Genomic DNA, 25,316 nt, shown 5'->3' with positions numbered 1-25,316 from the left:
TCTAAACCTATATTACACTTATTTAGATCAAACATGTATTTCTATTGTGCCAACTGGGGATATTCAATGTTTACTAGCCTACAATAGTTCTTAACTATTGAAATAAGAAATTAGTTAAATAATTTTCTAAATAAATTCTTATTAATTAATTTTTATTCAAGATGGTGATACAACAATCTATCTTTAGATCAAATTATGCTAATTAATTCAAGAATGTATTTAATGCATCCAAAAATAATCTGGCACTTTTAGTTTTATTGATTTTGAGTTTAATTATATTGTATGTAATTTTGAAATTATGTTCTACAGTCAAAAATTTATAAATTTTCCTCATAATTTAACTATTAATATCAATTATGATAACAAATCAATGAAGTCATAAAAGTATATCTATGCTTCATTTTGAAGGAAAAATATATAGTTATTATAAGATCATTTTCTTAATAACCTTACATAATAGTCATGTTTAATGTTAAATTTTTAAATATTTAATGAAGTAAGAGAAAGATAAATTAATTTTTTTAAATTACACTCCATAAATGTTGAGTTTATGGTTAAAATTTCAAATAAAATTAATGTATACTTACTTATAATTCACTTTTAGATTAATTGAAAACTGATTCATTTAGTATGATAATACATTTAATGAAGTCTGTTAAGTCATTATAATGAACCTTCAGAAAATTATTAAAATGCATAGATAAGTGAAAAGCTTTGCAGATGATCACAAGACCTTTTTAATATTTGTGTGTCTAATATTTAAAGCAGTCAATTAAATTTACAAAATAAAGTGTTTCTTGCAATAATATAACAATAAATGTTGAGCAGATATATATATATATATATATGGTTACATTCATTTGACATATATATATTAGTTTTTTTTTCTGTATTAATGGCAAATATTATCAGAAAATACTTTCCAGTTATTAAAATTCAGTTTTATGTTTTTATTCGTAATGTGTAGAATTGTAAAATGTATCGTATTAACATAAATGCTAAGGAAAGAAGTCAGACAATTTATACCTTCATTGTAAACATTTAGCATCAGCATTAAAAGGAAGATAAGCAGATCAAAAATTTGTGAATTTTTACCTGTTCCTTCACCTCCAAAATGATCAGAATAATAATCATAGAACAATAATTTTATATTAGTGTCTGAACTTAGAAGTTTAATTTTTGAAATTGAATAATGATCATATTGATGTTTCTAATTTCATAAATAAAGACATTGTATTTTTAAATAAATAATGATTATGTTGCAAAATATTATAAAGCCATAAAACTAAAAGATATATTGGTTAGTATTAGGTATATCTGTGAATAATAATTGATTTTTATATTTAATTGTAAATACTTTGTAGATCAGTGATTCTCAAACTTTTTCGATCCACCGCCCCCTTTGTTTCATAAAGTTATACCCAATGCCCCTTGTGTGAGAAAGGATTGGAAATATTGTTAGGAAAACTTTTCTATGAATCTCACACTTTGTGCCCTTACCGTACATTGTTCTCGACATCTGGAAACCATTAAATGCAATGTTTCCTATTATCTGTTTGACAGAGGAAAAGGAACTTTTATCTTTGATCACCGTAGGGGGACGCTGAAGGCAGGGTACTGCCTTCAGCGTCCCCCTAGATTTACTCACCGCCCACGAGAGGGCGTTATCGCCCACTTTGAGAAACGCTGTTGTAGATAAATATGATTAAGTTTGTGTTTGTAATGATAAATATTTAGTAAATAAAGTTAAAAATTAAAAATTAATTTTCAATTATTTAATCATATAAAATTAATAATTTAGTTATTTTATAGAAATCTATAATATTTATTGTTTAATATATATTTTTAAAAAATAAATTACAATATTTTTTGAATTGTTATTTATGACTTTATAATTTTTATTAGCTTGCTCATGGTGCAGATCCTACAATGAAAAATCATGAAGGACAAACACCTTTGGATTTAGCATCTGTATGTTGTTTTCAACTATTCTTATTATATTTAAATTATATATATTCTAAGTTAACTAATTTATTTAAATAGGCAGAAGATGTTAGATGTTTATTATCAGATGCAATGCCACCACAAACATTTCCGCCTACAGCCAAAAGTAATTCTTTGTCCGGAAATATTTCGCCTATTCCACCCACAAAGTATGATTTTAAATATTATTTTTTTCAAACTGTTATACATTTTTTGAATTTCATTTAAATGGTATTTAAAAACACTATTTAATATTTTGAAAAAGTTAAATATATAATTATTATGTTATGTGTATATTCAAAAATTTTTGAGTAAATACATAACATTTGTGTATTTGAACAAGAAAAATAAAAGAGTATAAATTATTTTTCTTGTCTATAGAATGTTTAACATCAGTAAAATATATGAAGTATTTCATCAAGCATGCATTATGATTATATTTGATTTTATAATTTTTAAGCAAAGCTTGTTTGTTTTGAATAAACTTTTAAATCAGCGAATTAAACATTAACCTATTCCACGTTGAAATTTTTCTCTGATGCGTGTCACTTTACGTTGAATTTTTGTCATTGTTAAGTTTAATGAAAATTACACATTCTAGAAAAAAAATAATTGTGGCTATTGTATTATTTAAAATTATTTTTTTTTTATTTTGCACAAACAAAATAGACATATTTAAAAATGTAAGAACAAAAATTAATATAAAAATTATAACGACTAGCAACATTTAGAGTCAAAAATGTTCTGATACAGAAACGAGATATGTCAGGTCCACCGGTCAAAGTTATTATGTTTCGACCTGAGATATTTTGGGAAGACCACTGGTCAGATTAATGTTTATAGTTATTAAATTTTTTATTTTATTTTAAAGTCTGCAGAGTTGATGCATTTTTGTGAAAATAACCTGTAGCAGCATTAAGTGGCCCAAAAAGTAGTAAGTTACCCAAATGTAGTAGCCTAGAGCCCTACAAATATCTAAATCTGCTACTTGTAGCTCAATCTTGCATTCCTGAAATCCAGCCATATTTTATTAACCAGCCATATTTTTCTTTGAGATGAGAGAAAAAAAAAAATAGGGTAGTCCATGGGTAAGGTGACACCCAGAAATGTGTTACTGTAAAAGCAAAGTCATATTTGATCAGATTAGAGTTGTTCTTGGTCTGTTGTTCCCATATAGCACGGAGGCACTTTAATCTAAATGAATGAGTTAACATATGCATATCACAGTTCGGGCAGAATTTTGACTTTGAATTTCAAAGTAGCCATATTTCAAACTAACTGAATTCCTTAATGTGTAAATTTGTATATCACCTATCAGGACAAAAGTACAAACTAATGGGATTTCAAACTATATGAGTTTGAATTAATGAGGATTTCTTATGTTACATTTCTTTAAAGATTATAAACTTATAAAACATTAAAATTGCATTTTTTAAATTAAAAAAAAAAAAAAAAGAAGAAACTTACCATAATCATGTGAATGCCCATGAGAATGCAAATGTGAATGACTAGAATGACCATATGAGTCATGCAAATGTCCATGACCTAAATAAGTATATAATTTGCAATTGGAAATTTACAGGATATATATGAAATATATATTGGGCAGTTTTTCATATCCTTAAATTTATCTTAGAAAAGAAACTAAATTAACCAAGTTCTGAAATATATGCTAAATATAAGCTATAAGCATAAAATTTCACTTTAATTCCTTTGTTTTTATTTATAAATTAAATATTATTTATTGTTGTGTCTTAACTTTTTAACTGACATTCTTATATTTTTGGGTAAATTTTTCAGGAGAATAAGTCAAAATGCTTAAAATTGAGCATGTACAATAAGAAAATTGACATTTAAACATTCCAATTTGAATATAAATAAGATAAAGATACACAAACATATATTTGTAAGTAAACATTCCAAAGCAATTCTTAGATTATGTGACAAGAAGACAACCATAATAAACTCCAACATAAATGTTTAATAAAACTGACAAATATTTTTGGCCTCTTTAAACTTGCAGTGGTGTCTAACCTGCAGAAAATTGCTAGAATAAAATAAGCAAGTTAAGCAAAGTTTTTATCATAAACCCTGTGCTTCTAAAGCAGTAATTGCTTCATAGGTGCACATTCATAATCAAAATTTAAAATTTGCATATAACTCAAACTATTACATAATCTTCACTGCCTTTTAAATGCAGATGGTAGGTACACAATTAAAAATATGGTAATTGATTTTTTTAATGTGAAATTCATCTGTTTAATTTTAAGTAATGAAACAGTAAAAAATAAATGTTTGCTAATTTTATCATCTTTTTTTTAATATTTGTTTTGACATCATTAAATTGATGTTGAATTTCTCTATATTTTTATCATCGTCATGCATTCAATTTTAGCTTCGTATATAAAGCATTTAATTATTTAAGATACTTTTATGTAAATGCAATAGTAATATAATTTCTGAAAAAACTTATAAAACCAATTTAAATACAGTCAAACCTATTTTTATGCGCTCTTTTTATGTGCGATTTTTATTTGTGCGATTTTTTTAATGCGAATTTTTAATTTGTGCGGTATAGTTGGCGACTAGTCTCGTGCGATTCGTCATGTCTTACGTTGACTTATTATAGCTAAATAAACTTATTATAGCATAAATGCACTTATTATAGTAATATTATTGCATGAATATGCGAAAAATGAAATAATTTACTTTTTAAGTCAACAAAACACCACCTGGACAAAAATATGTAAAACAGACGATAGACCAGACGATGCAGTCAAGTGCTGACATCTGTTGTCAATAAATTCTATTTCGTACGGTTTTGAGTTATTTTCTATGTGAGACTTTTTTTATGCGGTCCCTGTTGACCGCATAAAAAAAATATTTTTTAATTGTGTCGCGAAAACTATTATTTACAGCCATTCGTGAAGTTTCGTGAGATTTTTTTTAATGCGTTTTTTTTAATGCGGTCCCTATCCCCCGCATAAAAACAGGTTTGACTGTAGTTATTTTTGAATATTTTGTTTTGTTTATAGACAGTGAAGCAGATAATGATAAACAACTTTCTTATTGAAAAGAGAGCAACTAATTAAGTTGAATTTTAAATTTAAAAAAAGCAGTAATAAATAATCTCAGTAGCTGTGAATGCCATAAAAAATTTAATTTGGTGTTGAACATTTATCTAAATAAAACAGATTACTTAGGATTTTATTGAAAATTATAATATCAAATATAGCTGTAATAACCTCATGTGTATTAAACAATTGAATGGTGAATTAATTAAAATACAGTAAACTTTGCTTATTGTAATCACAAATATTAGTCTTGTGATTAGTCAGTCTTTTCATATTATCAGAATTAGAAAGTCCCAAACTTAATAGTAAAAATACACTCATAAAATTTTGCTTATTGTAATCGAAATTTAGTCAGTTATATCACCACCCTCAGATAAATAAGCATTTTTAAGATGTTTTTATACAACCAGTCTCAACATATAGCTGATAATGTACAATTGTTATCAGCTGTCGTTATGTTTTACCATTGCTTTTAATGCTGTGTGTTAATTATTTTAATTTTAAGTTGCTTGCATATAGTTTAAATTGCTGAAATTTTTTACTTCAGTTATATGCTAGATGAATTATTATTAATTAATAATAATAATAATATAAAATGAATAAATCTTTGTTATACAATTCTTAATTGTTTTAATTTGTCCTTCTAATGTCATAGTATGACATTAGAAGGACAAATTAAAGAAAACCAGAATTTTCACTAATTCTAACTTTATTTACATGCTCACTTAATGCTATTGGTTAGTTATTGTTATCATATAAACAGTTTCAAAGTGATTATAATATGCAGATTCTATTATATATATGTGTGATTCTGTTGTATTATACATACAACAGAATCTGCTTATTGTAATCACTATGCTTTTCAAATTCCATAAAGTTTTTTCTTTTATAACTTTTGTGTTTGTTTGCTATAAAAATGAAATTATGATTCTAAAATATTCTATATGAAAAAATAATTTGATTCAAATTATAGTTGTAATATTAATTGGTAAATTTCATGTGAGTGTAAAATTATAATTTGCTTAATCAAATTATTACTGATTAAAAATTAAAAATGAAGATACAAAATGACAGATGTATGAAGACATTTTGTATCCAATACATTTTTTACATTTCAAATTATTACTTTATATATAAATTTTAATGTTTCAATGGTTAGCTTATACACTGAATATTACAGTATTATACTTAATATTTATCAAAAGTGTAATACTTTTGATAAATATTATAACAGAATCACAAAGTTAATTATAATTTTGACAGCTAGGCATCAGTTTTATATGTTGTATTTCATGAAATATTGACAATAGTTTCTCTTTCTACTGGAAAATAATCCATTTTAATAGAGAATTTTAAAATTGTTTTATCGTTAACTTTATATAATAATATATTGTTAATTAAATTTAAAACTATCTGTATAATAATAATCATCAAAATATAATTATGTTTAAATTGAACAGATTAATTTATTGATTCAATCTATTTCATCATATGGTAAAAGGATGGAATGATTTTGTAGTTTAGTTAATGTAATTTATTAATGATTACATTAATGCATTAATGCTTTATTGCTAAATTTATAGTAAGTCATGCTTACACTAGCTAGTAATAAAAATTTGATGCAATATAGTAGAAACCTATTTTATGGTCACTTGTTTTACAACCTCCTGCTTTTATGACTGGTATAAATTTTCTGTTATGATTATATGAAATACCATATTTATCATATTTTTTTCCTGTTAACTATTTATAGTTCAAAATTCATTTTCAGGAATACAACTTCAATTTATAATATTGATCCTGTAAGAAATTAGAGTGATTTTACATTTTACTTAATTAAGAATAATTTTTTAGGGACAAATTATATTTATATTGTAGAAATGGCATCTACTGCATAAAAATAAAAGTTATAATAATAATAATAATTTTTTTCAAATCAAATCAAATGTTTATTAACACATTAGGGAGTTTTTCCTGTTAGAAGGAGATTTACATATTTATGTTTATATATATTTATTAATTAACTAAACAACATAAGTTAATTTATTTGTTAATGTCTTTTTTTAACATTACATTTTTTAAAAATACTTTCATTGAATTAAGAAGAATTAATATAATTTGGTTATTAACCAAACAGTAATATCATTTAAGTTTGAATTTTATAATGTTAAGCCATATTTTGTCTTAGATCCTGATATTTAGTATAGTTACAAAATCAATTTAGTATAGTTACAAAATCACCATACGAACATAAACATTTATCCATTTACAAAAATTTCTTCATTATTTGTTAAATAGAAACTATTTAATCTCGACTATGTAATAAATTTCTTTATCTTAAATGGGATTTGAAAATATATATAGGTAATAAATAGATGAAGGGGAAGAAATTATACTTTGATACCATGATAGACTCATTTAGACACTTTTTCTTGTATTGTCATATTATTGACCACATTGTCCATCAGATTTAGATACCTAAATTTCCAAACTTCAAATGACAATGAAAATAAAATTAGCAATAGTAAATAGCTAGATAACATAAATATTATCTAGCTACTTACTATAGATAGATAATAAGAACCATAATCTCCCAAGAAATTTTTATACTAGTTGTTTTTATACTTATTCTTCTACTTATCCAGTATTTCTAGCTAATACAAGTAATAATTTGTGAATTTATGTCATTTATTCATTTGTGAAATTTGACAATTTGAGAAACTAAATATGATTCTAACTTTGTTCTATTTTACTCATGTCTCATTGCATAATCTAGAACAGCCCTATCCAAATTAAACAATCTTTTTAAAAATATAACTTAAATTATCTTCATTCTTATTCATTCTATTCCCCAAATAGACAGATTTTAGCAGACAGCATTCATTCACTGTAGAATTAAATAATTTACAATGGGTCTGAATTTTATTTATTTTTAATTATTAGTCATTAAAAAAATTAGATTATTTGTGATTTTCAAAGCTTTAACTCTCCGCCCTTGGAATTGTTTTGAAAATGATAGAATTGGAATTGAAGTTATACTTAAATATGAAAATTTATTTACTACTGTTAATCTCATATTCTTTAAATAGAAATTGGATTCATTTTTAGACAAAGCTCCACCATTAAGGAAAATTGCAATCTTTGAATATGAAAAAATATAGAGACTCTCTTTCAAAAATATGAGTTTACCAGGTCAATTTTCTCTGTAAACCAACCTTTGAGGATGATACCAGCATCACATCATCCACATATTGCACTGAATGTGCAATTTTATCCCCACCAGGATTTCATCTTTTCAAATATTTTATCAAAATCATAAAATTGAACAAATAAGGAGATGGAGGATCTTCCTGTGCAGACTCTATTAAATAAAAGATCTATATTGAAATCTCCCATATTATTATTTTATAGAATCCAAACAATTGGCTAATTACATTTACAAACCTTTTGTCAACTTTATTATTTTTTAATTTATGGCAAACTTTCTTAATAGAGATTGAATCAAATGCCTTTTGTAAATCCAAAAATGCTAGATTCTACACAGTTGTATCTGAATCAGATATTAATGCAAAAATATATTCAGTTTAATTCCACTATTCTTAATGAATGCAAATTGCTATAGTGAAAATATTTTTTGTTTCAATCCATTGACAAAATCTTTTAACTAATACTACCATAAATAATTTTCTTAGAACAGATAGACTAGCAATGGGTCTATAGTTAGCTGGATTTGATTTTTCATGTCTTATACAGCATTAAAAAATAGCTAAATTCTACATCTTTGGAATGTCCATTTTTTTGTAGATTAAATTGTAACATTCTATTAATAATTCAATTGCATTTTCTGGTAATTTTTTTTAAAGTTTAGTGGGAATTAAATCTATTTCTGGAGCTGTTTTATCTTTCATATTTTTAATTTCTCTCTGTAATTATACTAAAGAAAGTAGTTCATTCATTACTAGATCATCAGTTTTTTCTTTTAATGAATGTATTCATTAAAGGAAGAAATTGACATTATTTATTTTTACATTCCTTTTTTTTCAAATTGATAAATAAGAAATTGATACCCTTATTCAAAGGAGATGTATTCAAATGCCTCTTCTCTGTAGTTAAAGTGATAATTATTTACTATAAAGCAAAAGTGGACTGAAATATTTTTATACTTTGTATAAGTTTATTATATATCTTTTTATTATTAAGCTACTTTATTAGCTAATCATCAGATTTCCATTTCTGAAATTTAGCTAAACTTCACAATTTTTGACTTCACCCTCTGAAATAATCATTATTGAACCATTTTTTTTTAAACCTTTTCTTATTTTGTCTTAAATTGTAATTAGTAATAGGATAAATATATTTATTGATTCACAAAATCATACATCACTTCTTAATTGATTAACCTTATCTTAAATTTCTGCATCAAAAGCACTCTGTTGTTATATTTATACAACTCTATTTGACTGTCATCTTTTAACTTTGTGCATTTTTCTCTATTCTCATCTGTTAAGTTAACCAACAAACTTACCTAAATGGGAAAGTGATCAGACAGGTCTTTATTTTTTACTATTGATTTATCACTCAAATCTAAGGAAATTCTAAACAAATTATATAATTTATTGTTGATTTATCAGAAAAAAGGCAAATGTATATTTTCTAGGATAATTACCTTTAATGTGATTGATTAGTACAAAATTACAATTTATATGTTTAAATTTTATTAAATTTCTTCCTCTAGTATTTGCTGTTACATCATTACTGTACCAAACATTATATAGTATATTAAGTTACAGAATATTTTTGGTCTAAGTTTGTACGATGATTTATTGGTTGTAAATACATTGGTGTGCAAAACTTAAGCAGTGATGTAATTTTTAAGCAGACAGTCATGAAATTGTAGAAAAGGCCTTGTTGCCATCAATACAATGAACATCCAATTCAGTAGAAAGATGATTCATATGCAGGAAGAAGACATCATAGGTTATGGGAGGGGATGCAAAATGCACGCAGTCACTGTGCTTAGAGCAAGACTACAATAAACAGAAGGCTTTGATTCCATTCTATTCATTTTTGCACTAGTATGCTTTCTTCATCTTTTAGGTACAAAATACTGTCTCTGTATTCTGAATTTCATGTCTCCTAGGTGATTTCTTGCAGAGTTGTGGCAAGATAATTGTTGTTTAAGTTTTGCACACCAGTGTAATCATACTGTTAGGAGAGGTGATTACAAAATATTCCTAGTGTATTTAAGTATTAATTAAAGTTTAAAGTATCATAAATAATTGTAATTAATGATATTGACACTGTACTTCAAAAAGATTGTCTATATAGAGAATTATATGAAATATTCAGTAGTAATTAATTTATGTATATTAATTTTTAATAGGTTTAAAAATAATTGGAGTGTTTTATATTAGATTTCAACCAGAATATATAATTTATAATCTTTATACAGTGGAACCTGGTTAACTCAAAGTCACATTTACTTAGGGTCATTTTCTTTTCCTGATCATTTGGCATAGGGATTTTCCTGATCATTACATGTTAAATCGAACTGTTTAACTTGAATGGGGTTTTAATACAGTATTTTTATAAATTCTTCAGTATTTTAATTTAAATAAAATACTTAACATTTATTTATTAAATAAACTAATCAAAAACTTTCTATAAAGTGCGAGAATCACATACGACTAAAAATGAACATTGTGTCACATGATGACAGGTGGGGATGTTGACTTCTAGACAGCATGTGTAACCTAGATATTGTAACTACTATTCAAACTGCTTTTCTCAAACTTTTTTTTTGTTTTACTTGATTGTTGCAGATTTCTCTGATTAGCTGACATAATAAATAAATGGATTTTTGATACATTAATTTAAAAAAATTATTATAGTCCAATTTTATGTAGTGTTTTTTCGAGTTTATGGACATCATCAAGATGTTTACATTGACACAACAATTCTGCATAATAAGACCCAAGACCCACAGAAATATCACATGAATAGTTATTATGGGTCACCAATAAACCAATGCACAAAATCTTGATTTTTAGCCAAACTTCTGTAACTGGAAACCTTTTAGCTCAAAGTCCACATTTTTTTCCTCTGACTGATTTGAGTTAATCAGATGCCACTGTAATTTGTATTATGGAAGAAAAAGGTAAAGGAGGAAACTGTTTGATGATTTGGAGTATATATTTATCAGATATTCAATAACTATTGAGTCATTTGTTAACAAAAATCTGTTAACATATATTCTTTCTTTTTAGAATAAATGATAAATATAAAATTATGATTTCTACAAAAAAAGCACATATTGAATATTCAATTATAATACAACAATGAATATTATTTTGAGATCATTAAAATGATCTTAAAATAAAAGGAAAAGGATGCTGAATATAAAATATACTCATATACATTTATGTGTATATTTTCTACTGACAAAAGCAAAACTTCTTTCTAACTATGTGTGTTCTAAGCAAAACATCTTTCTGTTTTCACACTGAAAATGAAGTATTTTAGATGCTATCTTAATGATTTACTTGCCTGAATTCCAGTTTCAAGAGAGAACTCAAATTCAATAGTTGAGTCTTGAGAAAAATGCAGAGACATTTTGATCTTAGTCAACTCTACTTTTGTCATATTTAATGAGAAAGTAGTCAACATTTTTCGTAACATTATTTTAAAACTATGTTAATGCATTGGGAAAGCAGAGCAATCTTCCTGTTGTTTTAAAAGCAAGATGGACTTAGACCATGAACACAAATACATAAAATATACCATCAGTGTGGATGTAAACAGAAAACATATTTGTTGTGTTCTCATAATTGAGCTACAGTTTGAAAAACCTATAAATTTCTACTGTTGTCCATCTGTCTTTCCTTAATCTGGAGAATGGAGTTACATAGATGAAAGTCAAGACCAGATATGGAAATCTTAGGCACAGGAGTCTCTGATTAACTATATACAGACTTTTGATGTTAACTGGAAGTCATGTTATTTCAATTCAAAAATTTTTCCCTGAAAGAAGTTAATAGACCACTGGCATTACTTGGTTGCTAACGGAAAAGGATAATGTATAGGGGCAAGACACTACAGTACTAATTTGAGATGGAGAGCAAATATTTTAAATTAAATAAATTAAAAATATGATTAAAAATTACAGTCCAGCATTGTGACAATGCCACAATAAATATTTGCTCATTTATTTATATATTCTTATAAGGCAGTATATTAAGTGTTTGTGTTGGCAGTATATTAAGTGTTTGTATATAAAAGTTTGTGTTCAGATATTCATTGTTGTGTGCAAGTATTTTATTTTGTTTCTATTGCAGTTAACGTATATATGGCTATAATTTACTTTCCTTTGTTGGGATGGCACTGACTTACTCTGGTCTTTGATACATAATGGTGGCATTCTAATCATGTAATGGGAAGGGAGGTGAGAATTGGTGGTCAGTCTAGAGAGTCTTGTATGTGTCATCATTGTGTTAAGTTCATTTTTCTTTGTTAAATATATTTGAGTACAAAAAAAAAAAATATTCATTTATCAACAAGAATATTAGTATTTGCTAAAATTTCTGCCATAATAAGCACAAAAAAAGTATAGCCAAAGGAGAAATCTCTCACAGTGACATTCATTCTAATCAAGAGTTTTATCTCAATTTGAAAATGGCATAAACTCTTCTTTGACAGATGTAGGAACAAAAAAGATGTTTAAATTCAAGTTTGTCATAAGATTTAATGTTTATATTTGAGATTACTTATTAAAGTTTACTAATTTTTGTCATATTTCATTTCATTATTTAATACTAGGCTCTTGACAATCATATTAACTGCAATTTGTGTATTGGTATGTTGTTAGACTTAAATTACAAATTTTGAATCTTCAGAAGAATTTACTAATTTAATAATATCAATTATAATATTTAACTAAACTATTATCTTATAAGCAAAATAAATATCAGTAGACATGATTTTATTCCTAAGGTTTTGTATAAAACCTTCCATTTGATTCTTGTAAGTTTTCTTCTTTTTCAGATTATACTTAATGCAAACTAATAACAGAGGTATAACATATATTGCTTTCTATTCATGCCTCTTCATTTCTCTCAGGTTTAACTTAGACAGGTAATGCCAGAATAACTCAGTTTTCTGGCTTTCACAAGACCCTTAGCATGTTTTGGCCCATGCAGCTTTTATTTTATTATTCTAAACATGTACAGAAATAATGTGTATGAATTTGAGAGTAGTAAAAGTAAGGAATGTAGACAAAAATGAGAATCAGACATTCCATATCTGCTTAACAAATTGAAGACATTGAAGCAATATTACAGAGAAACTGATGTTTATTTCTTAAGTTGTTAAAACATCTGTCACAAAACACATTATCAGGAATTATTCATGAGTATGTAGTTACCAAAGTTTCTAGCATCAAGCTGAATTTCTAAATTTACCATAAATTCAACAACAACACAAAACACCGGGATGTGTTAAAAATTGTACTCCTAGAACCTATATCCGGTGTGACAAAAAAAACAAAAGAAAAAGTTCACCACAAATGTTTTAGAACTGCTGTGAGTTCTTCTTCAGGTGTAAAATAGAGTTTCTGATGGGACGGATAAATTAAAAATATGATTAAAAATTACAGTCCAGCATTGTGACAATTTGTTAATGAAATATGAGAAAAAACATTCAAATCTGTAACATGAGTTGTGCATGCGTGTTTGTAGGGCTACCAGATCTTAACAATTAAAGTTTGGAGTCCATAAATGCCTGCCAGGCTACAGACAGAACTAACTCATCTTAAAAATTGATGCACGTGTCGTTAAGGGTCGATTTATAAATGTGAATGGCCTCTAGCCATTTTAAAGTTCCATGTGACATAGAGCAGACTAGCTTCACAAGGTTAAAGGCCGCCATGATGTCGGGATTGGAAGCGTAAGTGGCGAGGGCGGTGGAATTTTTCTTATGTTGAATGTCCGCTATGTGCTCCTGCAATCTGACTTCCAAGGAGCATTTGGTTGATCCAGTGTAAATGAGGTCCTTATCAAATCTGTTGTCTCTAATGGGGATACTATACACACCTGGTAGTCTGTTCTGGTTGGGGGTCTTTCCCATTGCGTATGGAGAATGTCAAACATGGTGGGACATCTCCTATACATGATCTGAATTTGGCACTTCTTGGTGATCTCAGTGTAAAGCATTTTAACATACAGATTGAACGTGATAGGGACTCATTGAACAACATCAGGACAGTTGTCACTCTGCATGTCAGCCGTGACAGTGTATTGTGAGTGCTTGCGGTGATAGCGTTCAATCAATTTATGAGTGAGCCTTGGGAAACCGTGGGTGGATGCAACATGGTGTATATGAATTAGCTCAGCGGCAAGTGCTTGTGTAGAAGATGAATGGGAAAATGCTCTCCTGATTAAAATGTTGTATGCTGCTAACTTATATGAGAAAGAGTCACATGACTCCATATGTATGTGGATATGTATGTGGTATGTATGTGGATGTAAACTCCGGTTTGTGGTAGACGGATGTGAGGATGCTTTTCTCCTCCACTCTGATATTTATGTCAAGGAAGTGGAGTGTCAAGGAAGTTTTTTTTACCATAAATGATCTGAATTGCTGTCAAATGGAATATTGATATTATACAATAATCATGAGCCATATATTTATAAAATTTTAATGAAACTGTATGTTTGATGCTGGAAATTCTTCATATTCTTACATTCTGATTTTTTTGTTTATTATAAATTTATTTATTTTCCACATTGAATAGAATGTTTAAGCTGTATGCTTCAAAATATTTAAAAGTATTAAAAAAGAGAATGTAATGAATGTGCATGCTTTTTATTGTTGTTTTATAGCTGTTTGTTTGTTTTAGCAAGCTCACTCTTTAGTCCGGTGCTCCCAAACTTTTTGATTGATGGGCCAAATTGTACATAAGTTGTAAGTAGGCAGGCCACAGATCTTTTGTATATTCCATATACTGTATATAAAAATCTGGCTTATTTCTATCATTTATAAGTGATCTGTCAAATATGTTTGTAGACTAAATTTGATCATATTTTGTCCATCGCTGCTTTATTCAATTACTGTGATAAATCAGACTCAGCAATTGTTAAAAATATATTAAATGTAATCATATCTAACACTTGTATGTGTTAATAATTATTTGTTTAAATTCACAAGTAAAAATACAGAGCTCATTTTCTGACCTTCTATTTATTAACAGGTTTTTTTTAAAATGAAATTTATATTTATATTTTTATATATTTTACTCGGACAAGTTAGTAGTAGTAGTAGTATTGTTTTAAGGAATAAATTTTTTTAAATTTTGAAGTCAGTTTAAAAACTTTCATATTTATCTTGTAAATGAAATTTTCTTTTTGTTTTGATTACATAATACTTAAGATTATTTTTCAAATAAAATATTCCAAACATTTTAATTTAAATTAAAACTGTTTTATAAAAAAAAAAAACTTTAATATGCCGATTAAGTTTTTCAATATCAAAATTCAAAATGTAAAATCTATTAATAAAAATATACACACAAAGAATTAATATGAAAATATAAGTAGATATTTAAAATTACATTATTTGAATTTTTAAAATATTTTTTACAATTATATATGGTAGTTCTTGAACATTTCTATCCAATTCTCTTCCAGTGTGTTTTAAGAGTGTATATTCAACTTTCAAAGCTATTCTGAAAATGTTAAGTCTTTCACTGTTATACTTTTGAAATAATTGCATTTTGATAGATAAAATGTTTTACGTTCTTATATTTTTAAATTGTTAAGAATTTCGTTGCCGTATATATGAATTTTTTAGAGATATTTTAATTAATATATATTATAATCTGTGAAGTATTCATAATCAAATAAATTAATTTTCTCTAAATTAAATTGCAATATAGTAATTATTAATATAGATGTTGTTTTAAAATTTTATTTAATTTATTCAATTTTTTTTGTTTTAAAATTTCCTTTTATTTTGTTAAAAATTAAATTTAAATTATTTTCAGTTATTTTAATTATCTTCATTACCTATATTAATTGTTTATTTAACATTCTTTGACAATTGAATAATTTCAACTTTTGTAATATCAGAGTTATAATAAGTCCAATTAGGAATATGAAGCAGCTTTTCTATACTAGTTAAATTATATTCATTGAATGTAAGTAATTGACAATAGACAAGTCTTGAGTAATTAACTGTAGCTAGAGAAAGATATCAGGGTCATGAATGGTCAGTATTTGGCACCACATCGTCTGCAGATTCATGGTCATGCTACATTAATCACATAGCAATTACATCACTCGGACAGTGTTCATATCCAACCCCTATAGTCAAATCATTACTCAACACTGGTTCCATGGTTGAATTGTTTTAATTAGTGTTGTTGGAACTGGTGACTGTAGTCAATACTAGCCATATGATTTCCACATCTGCTATCTTCAATAGGTTAATTATGATAATTGTAATGTTATACATTTTGAAGCTAACTAATCTTAAAGAGGTACACTTATATATAATTACTTTAAAGTAGTTAGTATTTGAAACAAATTTAAATTGACTTTACTAATTTTACTGAAATGAAGATAAAATAGGCATCGCTCTTTAATTAATTGCATTGTTTAAGTATCCGAAGTTTAATCTGGAAAAATTTGCTTGGGATATTTATTATTATTGAAGTTTATAAATTACTGTAATTATATTAGAGAAAAGGAAGAGCTTTAAAGTGTAATATTAGTATATTAAATAAAATTCTAGAATTAAAACTTATTTTCATATACAGCTTATTTTTTTACTGTTACTAATTATACAATGCATTTCCATCTATTCAGATTCGCTTCCATAAAAAGACGCATAAACAGGTTACTGTACTTAATTAAATATTCATAACTGTTTATAATTATGAATGTTAATATTTAATGTAGATAAATGTTACATAGATGTTTTTTAATTGACAGAATATAATAATATAAACTATTTTATGTTTAATTTTCTATTAATTTAGAAATTTTATACACACACATTTTCCATTGTTAGAATTAATTAATACAAAGGAAATTTTGTTCTATGGAAATAAAACTTTAATTTTAAACTATTAAGCTATGTGTAGGATCTAGAATATAAATAAAATTCAATATGCATGATTATAGGAAAATTTTCAATGTATCATTACTAATTAAATTGGTTTTTGAAGAATATAAATATTGGATACAAGATTGGTAGCATCACCTTTCTAAAAGGAAGACAAGCATAATCATTTAAATAATGGAAGAATATAAATAATGGGATGAGGTACATGTCATCTCACTGTCCATACTTATTTTAAATGGATATCCTACCAGTGAGATCGTCTCTGTATGGCTATGATATTTTATATTTTATTTGTCAGTTGTAGAGTTTCACTGAGGAGATAAATTATTGAAAATGAATTAATATTAAACCTCTTTCTAGTTACATAAATAATTCTTATTTTAGCTGATAATTCAGTCTTAGGTGGTGATCCTTTTTCTAACGTGTATACTATATATCTAGTTGACAATTCTTTGTCACATTATCCTTGCTGTGACTGTCTTTTCATATTTCATGATATTTTCCAACTAAATGCTAAATCATTCATCACTTTCAACTGAGAAAACCACAAACAGAGGTAGTCAATTGATAAAAGCAACCACTGACTTCAAGAATGTACCTTTTTAGATTATATTTAATATCTGTTGTTTCATTGTTTAATTATTATTTAAAGATACTGCAGTATAAATTCAGTTATTTTTATTATTATTTTGAAATTTAAAAAAATAGTTCAGGTTTTTTAAATTTCAGACTTTTTTTTTTGTTTAAACTGAACAAACAGTATTCTTTAAGACTTAAATTGTCTAAAATGCTTTTTTTTAATTAATCAGATAAATTAATCAGTAAAAATTATTATAGCCGATTATAATTTTTATGAATAAGCAACTGTTGGAAAATTTTTAAACTATTACATCATTTGAAACATAAAAAAAATCTGTTGACTTTAATTTTGATAGCTAATTTATGAGAAAAGAATAAAAATTAATAATAAACAGATTATTTATTTTTGATTGATGCATCTATAGATAATTCTAATCTAAAAGTTGACAGCTGGATGGCAAGCAGTTAAAGTGACAGCCTGCCGCTCTGGAGATCGGGGATTGAATCTGGACAGGTTGAAAAACCCCAGGAATCTTTTGGGGCGGCCCATCCAGATATGTCGGGGCACATTCCTCACTTCTCATTTGTCCCATTGTGGGCTTGGACAAACACATAGTGGGCTTGCTAAAAAGATCTCTTAGTGCCCACAAGGCAAAAAGAGTTAAGAAAAAAAATCTAAAAAGTCAAAATGCTATTGATAATATTGGAGATTTTAAATTATTGTATTATCATAATAATTTCATCATGGATGACAGTTCGAGAAATCAGTTTATCAGTATAAATTATCAATTGTTTTTTCCGTTCTTGTAAGTTTCTTATTAACAGTTATTTTAAGTAGAAAAATGAAGATTATAAACATTGTGTTTAAAATTCCACAAATTTTCAAATTAACTTCTAATTTAAAAATTAAATTAACATCTTTTGTTCTATTATTGTGAAATTTGATGCATTGAATTTGTTTTCAATCATTTCTTAATGGCTAACATTTGAAATTGTAAACCCAAAGATATACACAAAAGATTAAGAATTTTTATAAAAGAATATTATACATGATAACATCAATAAAGTAATGCAGTGAAATGTCAGTATAACAATTGAGGGGACCATCGAAATATTTTTGTTATATTGAAATACAGCCAAAAATTCAAGGATAAAAGAAATTTATTGATAAGAAAAAATTGCTTACATTTTGAAGTAAGAAAGTTTTTAAAAATACAATTTGTCGATTAGTATTTATATGGAACCAAATTTCACATTTTCAGAATGTAAGTTATACTAAATTAGAATAAAAATTAATCCATAATAAAAATATTATCAAAAAATACCATGAGTGAACAACTAAAATAATGATATAGTAGTACCGATTAGTTAAAATCCTGCCTCTTTAATTGTTATTTCTGCTCGAAGCTATTATTTTGAGGTAAACAAAGTCTAATATTTTATTATCTTTCAAAGAAAATTGTTTTCATTTTTTTGTTTTTCTCCATTTTTTGTCGTAAACTTAAAAAAAAATAAATTGTAGAGTAATAATATGAAAACGAAACCATAACTAAGGATTAAAATACAATATACAATATAAATGTAGTCTAGTTTCTAATACTTATTAAGCTAAATATGTTTGGTGAATAACTTAAGAAAAGTAGGCAAATCATGGTTTTAGAAGATTATTGCAGATCAGTTTGTAAAAATGAAATGAAGAATGCCCAAATTACTTATAATAAAGAAAACAAAAAAAAAAAGATATATTAATAGGAATGATTAAAAAATTTTCTCATACAAATAAGGCAACTTTAGAAATAAGAATCAACCCAAAAAGAGTATATTTCAAGAAATTAGAATGATGATTGGTACAAAACATAAAGAATGAAAAAATATATAATACTAAGAATACATTAGCATGCATTCAATAATTACAAATATCTATATATATACAGAAACATGCTCTAAACCAGCAACCAGTGTAAAAAGTATTAATAGCAGGCCTGCAGAATGTTGGTAAAAACAATCGTACATATTCAGTTATCATATATGTGTACTGGCAGTAATCTTTTTTGGAAAAATTGCACTGCACATATATATATATAAATGTAATTTGCAATTAAAAGAATTATTAAAGAATAATACATTAATCATTAATAATTTTAATGTCTAGTTAAAAGATTAATAGAGCAGCAATTTTAAATAAAAGGCTATTATTATAAATAACAGTTTAATCAAACATATTTCTGCTGTGATAATAGCTAGTAAATGTCATTACATTGAAATTAGTCTCAATTATGAAAGACTAGAATTGAAAAACAAAATAAGAACAACAAATAAAAGTTTAATGATAAAAATTTATAACAATACCTATTGTTAAATTTAAAACATTTTAAAACCAGAAAGTAATCATTTCTAAATTTTTTTTTTTTACACTTTTTCATATTTTTATTATAAAATTACTTTTAAATTTTGTTTTAATAAACATAATAGAAGTTTCTGTTGTCCACAAAAAGCAGTTTGTTTAATTATAAATTATATAATTTGTCTCTTTCATTACATGGAAAAATAAATTGTTATTTCTTTTTTCCCTGTAACTTTCATTATTTTAATTGTACTTTCGTTAATCTCTATATTTATATTCTGTCATTCATGTCATAAATATTGAGATTATTTGTTACAAAATTTTATTAATTTATTAAGAAAATAATTTATTAATCTTAATAAATTAAGAGAATTTTATGATTAATCAAAGATTATCTGCAAATAGAAGACTGTTAACACTAATATTTCCATTATTCAATTGCTGTCAGTTAGAAATAATTCATTTTGTCTTATTGAAATTGTTACTGAGAAATTTATACTACTATTGACATTATGTAAAGTAAGTTTAATTTTTTTAGCTATGCATAGTTCTACTATAATATATTTCAAAAATGTTTAAATTAAACTTAGGAAGTTATGATCCATTTTCTTTTATTATTATAATTCAGAAATTTTCTCTTATTGTGTTGGTATGTTATTTTTAACCTTCATTAAAGTTTATAGAAATATATTTAAAAATAATTTTAAATTAAGCAATTAAAACAAGCAGTTTATTTCACTTAATGAAACATCAAACACCTATCGCTGAGAAATGTCTAGCAGTTTATTTCGTTAAAAATGTCTCATTCATATACAGTAGAATGCATTCGGGAATCTTTGTATAATAACAATTAACAACACAAAAACAAAAATTTTATCAGCAATAATTATTTGATCTGGAATCATTTTTATCTATTTAATTTCATTTTAAGAAATTTTCATTATTCTATTCATACCTAAGCCAAACGATTGCCGTAATTAATCAGGATATTAATATGCTATAATTAATAATTAGAAACTAAGTAATTTGGTACTAGAGGTAGATGTTAGGCACCATCTCTTATCTAAATTAATAATTATAATAATTTAATAATTTATTAAATAGTTTAGAACATTCTGGAAGAAAAGAACCAACCAATTAATCACAGTGATCACTTGGCTTACTATCAATACGTCGGGTTTTGGGAAGTTGATATATTCTACTCATAATTTCTACTTTCAAAAATTAAAAGTTTGACTCTGAATAACATAATACTGTATTATAATAATGTTTTCAATTAAACAAGTTTAAATTGGAATTTAAAAAAATGATTATCATTCTGATGAGATTCAATTTAGATATAATTAAAAATAATTTAGCAAAATACAATTTTCATTTTATTATTGGTTGTTTATATATTCTATTATTGAATATAATTAATTCCTATTTCACAGTCATCATTTAAAATCTAGATTTCACATATTAAAATAATTTTGTTATAGAAAGAAAGTTATTGTGTAAGTAAAATTTATTAAATACAAAAGAGATTTAGAATGCATGTGATTTGTATATTATTGGATGAAGCATGATATTTGTTAGAAAATACATTTCATCAGTTTTGTAATCTAATAAGTATGAAAGTCCAACTTCCATAGATATCAACAGAAAAAATGATATACATTAATATTTCTTCAGAAGCTATTTAATAAAATAAGCAATTATTTTTTGTGACATCATCACAATTACCAGGCTGCAGTTTTTAATTGTATTTTTAATTTATTTAATTTAAAATATATGTTCTTCACCTCAAATTGGTAGTGTCTTGCCCCTATACATCATACTTTTCCTGTTAGCAACAGTCGTGCTGGTCATCTATCTAACTTCGTTCTCGAGATTAAGGAAGGACATACAGACAACAGACAGATGACAGCGGGAATTTATAAGTCTACAATTTTTTCAAATTTCAGTCCAATAATCTATGTAGGAAATCTTGTAAATTCTTAAAAGAAACAAAATAACTCAGTGTTGTCCAAACTTTTCTTTTGGTAGTCCAAATTACATTTAAGTTGTGTAGTTGGGCCAGAAAAATTTTGTGTATTCCATATATACAAAAGTAGACTTATTTCTATCATTTATAAGTGATTTGTAAAATGTATTTGTGAACAAAATTAATGTGTGCCATGATCTGGATTTGACTGGAGGTCATAGTTTGGGTATAATGAAATAACTTAATGCATTATCACAGCAACATCAATAAAATGCAATAACATTAATTTTGTTCCTTTTAAGAATTTATGAACAATTATTTTAAAATTAATTCACTCAGAAATTTGTCTTATAAGAATTTCTAAATTACATTTATTAATTTAAAATAAATTCAAGCATAATAAAATCCGAATTGTGCTTAAAAATGTTACAATGACAATAATTTGAATAAGAAGGAAAAAAAAAAAATTGGAAGATAAAAAGAGGATGGAATTGGTACTACTGTAGTAATATTTGATTATTTATTTTTTTAAATAATAATTATTCTTAAATATTAAAAGAGACGTTGCCCAAAAGTTATTTGAATGTAATTTATCATGTAATACATTTCCATTGTTTCATAAATAAAAATGAAATTTAGATTTAGAAATTTTAGCCAGGAATAATGCATTCTAGTAAAGTTGAAAATTTTTATTTAATTTTTGGGGGGTTTTTTTTACAAATAGATTATAGAATACAGTGTTGCATCAAACTGTTTCATTGCCAAGTGTGTAATATTACATATCTAATATGTATCACTAATGTTTTCAACCCAATTTTTAGGATCTTCTTCAGGTGTTCTATAAATATTTTCTGGTTTTATTCTAATTTTCAAATTTCCCGTTTCCAATGTTTTCTATCCTCGAATTTTTACCTGCAAAGCTGTACAAGGTTAGTGAGATGTATTTGTATTATCGCTTTTGTTTATTGGATGGAGTTGATATTACAGATCTCAATTACTTTTACAATTTAATTTGTGGAATGTTTTATGCAATTGCAGTGAGGGCAAGTGCCCTATATTCCCCCCACTGCCGACCACCCATGTATGCACAAATGTTTCTTATGGATTGTAATGTTGAATAGAGATGATATGCTGTTTAATTCTAGTCTGCAATATTTCAACTTTAATACAACATAATGTGTTATGGTAGTTATTCTTATGATGTAATGGAACAACTTAAGTCTTTCGTGTTTTATTTTATTTTTATTATTATGAAAGCATCTATAATAATTTATCACTAGATCATAATTGTACTTTATTTATTTAAATTCACTATTAAAACAGGTATTGTCTTTTGAGAGCCATTAGTTTTTTAATATAGTACACTTGTCCAATAATTTCTGTATTGTATTTTATTTTATTTTGTATTCTGCTACAAATTTTTTGAATTTAAAATAATTATAATGAAAATATTTAAAAAATTTTAAATATAATTTTTATTTATATTATGTATACAACATTTGAAAAATAGTTCTGTATTTATCATAATTCTTATTGGACTCTTGTTAGTTATATAATTATCAAATTATAATATATTTTTTGAAAATTATTAATATTTATGTTTGGTCTAATCATAATGATACAACATTATTAATTTAGAACTGTTTAATATTTATGACTTTTTTAAAATTCATTTGTTTATATTATTCACATTTAAAAATCTCTTTGTAGTTTTCCTTCGTCAACACCGCCATCTCATACAAGTATGAGAATCGAAAGTGATTTTTCACCGACCATAAATCTTATGAATAATCAAAGATCGTCCACTATCATTGCCAATGTTACGGCATCACAACATGGAGATGGTTGTATTGACTTTGACAGGACCGAAATATCTGAATCTACGACATTACACAATATGACGGTCACTGCTTTCCTTTCTAGTCTTAATCTCGAACATCTTAGAGATTTGTTTGAAAAAGAACAGGTTAGTTTGATTAAAATTAATTCCTAAGAAAATTATATATCACTTTAAAATAAAATAATTATTTTTAAAAAGCTACTTATTTCAAAAATAAACTGTTTTAAATAAGTAAGTTTGAATATAATCTATATAATCTATAGATAGCAAAGTAAATATAACTATAAAATACAGGTATCCCTTTATCAATGCGGTTAATTAATCTCGATGCTACCGTGTATATCAAAATTGTATTAATCAAATACAGTATCTATGTTAAGTAAAGATAGCTGGTAAAATCACATAAATTAAAATTTCTGCCATGTGTATAAAGGGATTGCCGCAAGTAATTTTGTGCATTAATCAAATCTTGCATTAAGCAAAACTGCATTAAGGGATATCTGTATATATAAGATGTTTTCATGAAAAAATTTTGAAAAAAGTCTTTTTACTGCTGATGATAATTTTTTAATATATATATATTTATTTATTTATTTATTTATGTATTTATATTTAAAACCCTTAAAACATTTGTGATATTTTTTTGACACAGTTAATTTTCATAGTAGTAATTACATAACAGTAGTGAACAAAATGACATTTTAATGGTAAACGAAAGCAAAATAATAAACAAAGCTATAATTTTATTTTTACTTTTAAATAAAAATCAAAAAATAAATGAACTACTTATTTAAAGAAGCCAAAAAATATTTTTAGTTTCTTTAAATAAAACAAACTTTTTGACTTCTTTAAATAAATAGTACATTTAAAGCCAGATGATTTGCCAAATTATTGGGCTATAATATGGGCTAAAGTTAATAACTATATATGAAATAATTTGTCTATTATATATTATAGCTCAATAATTTGACTGATCATCTGGCTTTATTCAAAAATCAGGTTTGTGGAGTTGTTTACATGTAAATAGTACATTTATTTTTTGAATTTTAACATGATGCCAAGTTTATCTGTTTTCAAGATGCTTTTCTTGAAAAGCTTATCTGTTGTTAATTTTAACTAAAATAATAACTCAGTTGCAACTGGTTTACATGATTTTAGAAACAAATGTGGTTTTATAGCCATTTCTCAAATTATTTAAAACATATACAGTAAAACCTGTATAAACCAGAATTGCATTGTACTGAATATTTTTTTCATCTAGGCAGGTTTCCTTTTTATTTGGGTACAATTTTGGACAGGTTTTATTGTATATTTTTAAAATATGTATATATTTGTTATATTTTGCATGAAATGATTAATCTCGAAATTAAAAACATATAACAATTCAATTAGCTGTAAAATTCTGCCAGGTGT

General features: G+C 25.6%; 1 protein-coding gene across 1 annotated transcript in view; it reads left to right on the top strand.

The window, feature by feature from the left end:
* The window catches only part of Tnks (tankyrase), a 107,368-nt gene that overhangs the window by 60,884 nt on the left and 21,168 nt on the right, over positions 1–25,316 (top strand). The window contains exons 19-21 of the mRNA XM_067287967.1: positions 1,906–1,971; positions 2,044–2,153; positions 23,774–24,029. Coding sequence (XP_067144068.1) covers positions 1,906–1,971; positions 2,044–2,153; positions 23,774–24,029 — 432 coding nt within the window. The remainder of the gene's footprint in view (positions 1–1,905; positions 1,972–2,043; positions 2,154–23,773; positions 24,030–25,316) is intronic.

This window comes from Centruroides vittatus, unplaced genomic scaffold (assembly GCF_030686945.1).
Source record: "Centruroides vittatus isolate TY-2023 unplaced genomic scaffold, ASM3068694v2 scaffold_752, whole genome shotgun sequence".
NCBI lineage: Eukaryota > Metazoa > Arthropoda > Arachnida > Scorpiones > Buthidae > Centruroides > Centruroides vittatus.
The sequence above is the reverse complement of the archived record's forward strand: the minus strand, read 5'-3'. Positions and strand labels throughout refer to the sequence as shown.